This window comes from Nicotiana attenuata, unplaced genomic scaffold (assembly GCF_001879085.1).
Source record: "Nicotiana attenuata strain UT unplaced genomic scaffold, NIATTr2, whole genome shotgun sequence".
NCBI classification, from domain to species: domain Eukaryota; kingdom Viridiplantae; phylum Streptophyta; class Magnoliopsida; order Solanales; family Solanaceae; genus Nicotiana; species Nicotiana attenuata.
This window is the reverse complement of record NW_017676117.1, coordinates 4883-10427: the sequence shown is the minus strand read 5'-3', so window position 1 is coordinate 10427 and position 5545 is coordinate 4883. Positions and strand designations below refer to the sequence as shown.

Below are 5545 nucleotides of genomic sequence, written 5' to 3'. Positions count from 1 at the left end.
TGGATTATATTCCTTCATGAGTAGCGATTCCAGCATATACTATAGCAAGTAATAAAAATTGGATGAATATAGGATAAAAAAATCAGCAATATTCATTTCCAGTAATAATTACAGGATATAGTGGTTTTACAATATAAAACTCTAGTAAATTATAGAGGACACTAAGTATTAAATACAGAATACAGATGCTAGTTTTCCAGTATAATATACTGGACAACAAGCTTAAACACGGTAGAATTCCTGTAAAATATACAGGAATCAAACAAGACTCAACCATAATATTATATACAGGACACTAAATATTAAATTCATTAATTCCAGTAAATTGTTCTAATTACATAATTTCCACTATTTTCCACTTCTCCATTATAATATACTGGATTATATTCGTTCCGGTATATTGTTCAAATTATACTAACATCGAAATTTGGAGTATTGACATCCAGTATTAAATACAGGACATAGTGGTTTTACACTAAAAATCTCCAGTGTAATTACAGTTAATTACTAGACACAAAATATTAAATTATGTAATTACGGTTAATTATTCTAGACACCAAATTTCCACTATTTTGCACTTCTTCATTATAATATAATGGTTTGTATCCCTTCATAAAAAAAGTTTCAAAAATATTATAGTCTTTAATTCTATCATAATATATAGCATAATAATCTGCATTTCAATCAAAAGTATGTAGTCAATTACTGAAAAGAACAAAAAATTATTTCTTGTTCTTAATCTTGCGCCTTTCTGAAACAAGGTTTATCTAGTTTTCCTGTAGACTCATCTTCACTAACAAGAGATTCCAACTGCTTCTTTTTACCATAAATGTATAGTAATGCTGCATTTGATTTTTCATATCCAGTATTAAATACGGCGTTTACTGCTTTAACAATATATTACTCCAGTGTAACATACAGGAAACAAAAATTGGATGAATATAGGATAAAAAAATCTGCATTATTCTATTCCAGTGTAGACTCATCTTCACTAACAAGAGATTCCAACTGCTTCTTTTTACCATAAATGTATAGTAATGTTGCATATCTTAATCGAAGACGTGTAGGATCAAACATGTTCTTGTCATCTGGTAACTCCTTGCCTTCAATGAAATACTCCGCAAATGCAGAACAATATATACCACAATCACTACAATAAAACACATATTAAGAAAGAATAAGATAAAACAATAAACGATAAATAGCTGAAGTAATATAAAGAAGCAGGATAAACATAGCAAAACACTTACGCTTTTTCCTGTTGAGGCAAGTTATCCACTGAAATAATAGCAAATGGATTACTTAGCTCCTCTTTTTCCAAAAAATGTGGTTTATCCATTGTAATGTCACTTCTTTGCTGATAAAATGTAGTAGTGTTGAGCAACAATGGTATCATTACAGCAAATGAGTTCAAAGCTTTATGAACTACAGCATCATGTCTTGAGGATCTTATTGAGTCATATATATATATGCACCCAGTATGCAAAGATAGAATACCCAACACCCAATGCCATGCCTCTTTTACATTGATTGGCATAAGAACATAATCCACGGAAACCCAGGGGGTGTTACCAAGAATGTAAAACCCAAGAACATACTCTCTTAACTTCTTTGTCAAATCAAAAATCTCATTTTGTACCTTTATGTCATGCATATTCGATTTACTGTACACTTCTTGAATGATAGTACTGAAATAATTGTCTGTAGTTGTCATCCTTATGTTTTCATATTTTGCTTTCTTCCGGAGGTAATAGAATATAACATCAATATGCTTCAAAAAGAAAACAGATATCAATCGAATATACAGAAACATATTTATTCTAAAACAAAACAAAAAAAGTAATGTATGTTCACATACCGTTTCATTGATTCCTATACCAGTATAATGAAGTTCAAAAAACCATGTCTTATTAGCTATAAATTCAACTCCAAGATCAAACTCTTCCTCCAGTATATCATCCTTCTCTTCATACCCCTTCTTCCTAAAAAGTTTAATAAATATATAAATAGAATAGTCCAAACTATCATTCCAAAGAAACTTCAATCAAAACATATGTTAAATATATGTAAATTTACCTCTTAGTTAGGATCAAGTTTGTCTCAACAAACTTACTGAATTCATCTCTAATTGATAGAGGAATTTCTTCAGTAATTGATATTTTAAAAGGGTTATCACCTTTCACAATTACACGAGGTACAAGAGTGTTTTTCATTTTTGTTGCATCTTCTCCAGGAGAGTTGTCCAAAATCTCATAAGCTTCGAAACCTTCAAAACTTGAATGATTGGGCAAGGAAGAAGTGGTAGCATCTTCATGTGTAGAACCTTTTGAAATAGTTGTTTTTATAGGAAGAACACCTATGGACTCATTAACAAACTCAGAAGTTATTTTATGAATCTGACAATCAATTTGAGTGTCAGTCATCTCAATTTCATGATATGGAATCATCATAGATGATGATTTTTTATCAACATCTGAAGCTGGAATATCTTCATTTCTTGTTTGCTTACAAAGCTCAGCTGTTAATTTATGAGTCTCTAAATCACACATTTCCAACCATTTTTCATCATCTGGATTTCCAATATCAACAAAACCAGATGCTACATAAAAAATACATTAATATGTCAGAAAAAATATAAATAAATTTTTTTCAATATATATAGCATTACGTTTCAATACCAGAAATCCCTTCCTTTATCATTGCTAAATTAAAATCTTCTAAGTTTTCATGTTTTTTGATAATATTAAAATTTTCTGCATTGTCAAAGCTTTGTGCGACTTGGGGGCATACATTAACTAGATTCCATATTATGTGTTTAAAATTTTGATGATTGCGTAACATAGTTGTCCTGTATATTATACTGGATTGAAACAAAACTCAACTATATGCTAGTGTGTCTTACCTTGTTCTTCTGTATGTTATACTGGATTAGTTATGTCATATGCACCTGAGGCCCCTCAAGAGTCCAATCAATTATAACAATGCATCCAAATAACATCCAAATAACAGTATATTTTATACTATACCTTGTTTGATTTACTATCACCTTCTACATCTTTTTTTACATCTCCATTGTGGTGATGCTGCAGAAAAAAGTTAAAATAAAATGATATTAGATGTAAAACAACCAAAAGAAAAAAGAAAAAAGAAAAAAAAAACAAACAATAAGTACTAGTATACCTCTAACGTGCTCTTCTTCATTGAATTAATTACATTGAACAGCTCAACAAATTTCCCATCAAGATAATTTTTTAAAACCACAAGTTCTTCCTTGTATTCCTTCTTCAATAATGATACTTCTTTCCTCAATTCATCTTGGCCATCTTGCAAAATCTTAAATTGAGTATACCACTCACTATGTTTCGTTGACGGGTCAACACAAGCTTCACCTATACCTTGATTTTGGTTATGAATATTCTCCACCACCTTTCCACTTTTTTTATTTGCTGCCGTAACGTTAATACTATTAGAGACATTGTCCATCATTTGCTTCTCCAAATCATTAGCACCAATACTTTTCATTTTTGATGTTTCATTAACATCTTTCCTCTGTTTCTTCAAATTATTAACATCTTTCCCCTTCTTCTCCAAAACATTAGACAATGTCCCTTTCCTTTTAGCATTCTCATTAATCATCATTTTGCACTGTTTTTTTAAAGTCTCAGGTGGACGATCAACAAAATCATCATCTGAAGTAACGTGTATCTGATCAACATTATCCTCAATTTTATTCTCAAGAGACATATTCCTTAAATTCAACTACATATATACAATTTACTAAATTTTAGTAAAATAATTATATATAGCAAAAGTAAGTCTTAATACATGAGAAACACAAAAAAATAATTATATTACCTTCTCAGATGGCAAGCCATATAGCTTATCGTTTAACTCTTCAAATTTCAGCTGTCGTGTAACACTCCACCGAAGAATTGGTGGAGATATATTTTCACGCCTACAAGCAACATAACTATCCAAATTTTCAAAACATTCGTAGAACCATACTTGAACAACATAAGGGAATCCTGAAAGCCAATAATACTATCGTTGCTTATCCAAAATACCTGAAATTGTTCTCACTGTTTCGTCATATATATCTATTCCCCATGGATAACTATTGTAATCACCCTTGTCAACCAAGTCCAAGTACTTCTTATCAATATGTTTGGTGTTCTTAATAGAAAAAAGGAATGAATATACAACAAATAGCACTGCTATCTTAATAGCATCTTCATCAGAGTCAAATGTTTTTGTAAGAAAACAATCCACAAGGTGTTCTTTAGAAACAGTAGGGTAATCCTTAAAGTACTTTGCAATTGAACCATTTTTGTTTTGCCTAACTTCACTACAAAGCTGTACGTCACGGGTACATTTAAATCCAGTTACAAAAGCAAACTCTGCCAATCCAAAACGTAGCTTTACCCCATTGACAAGAAACACCATTTGATTCGCTTTCCCTTTTTCTACCTCCTTGGTTAACAAATAATATATTAACTGTGCTTGCAGTTTTATACTAGGCAAATTCAACAAATAGCCAAAACAAGTTGACTTAAAGAGTTCAAGTTGCGTTGTTGATAATTTTGTTTTCAAATTGCTAACAATCTCAGAATTAAAGTTATTGCCAAGTATTGGTCTATCACTTGCATTGAGCTGCAATACAATACAGATACATATATAAGTATATTACATGGTAAACATTATACAGAGCATGTATAAATAAAATAATGTGTAATATATTTTACCTTCAAAAATGATTTGGAATTTCTTCTCGTATGAGTACTTGATTCAGAATCATTCCTCTTTTTTGTAGGCTTTATATTATTTTGAGAAACATCAACTACTGGTTCCTTAATACTTTTGGAATCACTAATTTCGCATTCCTTAGACCTTTGAGAACGCGTTATTCTAATACTAGCTGACCCAGAGGTATTCGAAGCTGATCTAGAGGTATTTCGTGCTCTAGCCCTTTGTGAACGAGTCTGTTCTAAACTAGCAACTTCTGCCATTGTAAGAGAATAATTTTCGTTCTCTATAACAAAATCAGAAAAATCAGATGACACTGAGATTGGATGAAAAGGTTTTTTACGCTTGAGTGAGTGCTTTGTACCCATAAAATCAAGTGTTCGAAATTAAGCTTGACATTTCAAAAATTAAACCTCGAGAACAAGCGACTAAACCCTGGAAATTGGAGATACGATTTAGTAGCGCGTCGTTTAGAACCTAATTTTCTTGGAATATGCGCTCTGAACCTGTCAAAATCAAACAGACCTAATACCTTTTATATACAGGAAACTAAATATTAAATTATTTAATTCCAGTAAATTATTTTAATTACCGAGTTTCCACTATTTTCCAATTATCAAATCATTAGCACCAATACTTTTCATTTTTGATGTTTCATTAACATCTTTCCTCTGTTTCTTCAAATTATTAACATCTTTCCCCTTCTTCTCCAAAACATTAGACGGTATCCCTTTCCTTTTAGCATTCTCATTAATCATCATTTTGCACTGTCTTTTTAAAGTCTCAAGTGGACGATCAACAA

General features: G+C 31.0%; 1 protein-coding gene across 1 annotated transcript; it reads right to left on the bottom strand.

Annotated features, from left to right (window-relative positions):
* Window positions 1-966: 966 nt before the first annotated feature.
* Window positions 967-5504, bottom strand: LOC109220762. The gene is made up of 10 exons (XM_019385230.1): window positions 5381-5504; window positions 4743-5029; window positions 4065-4650; window positions 3856-4004; window positions 3181-3759; window positions 3047-3083; window positions 2077-2599; window positions 1859-1982; window positions 1251-1771; window positions 967-1150 (listed from the first exon to the last, which is right to left on the bottom strand). Exons 1-10 carry the CDS (start codon window positions 5502-5504, stop codon window positions 967-969), a joined length of 3114 nt encoding a protein of 1037 aa, XP_019240775.1.
* Between the last annotated feature and the right edge of the window lie 41 nt (window positions 5505-5545).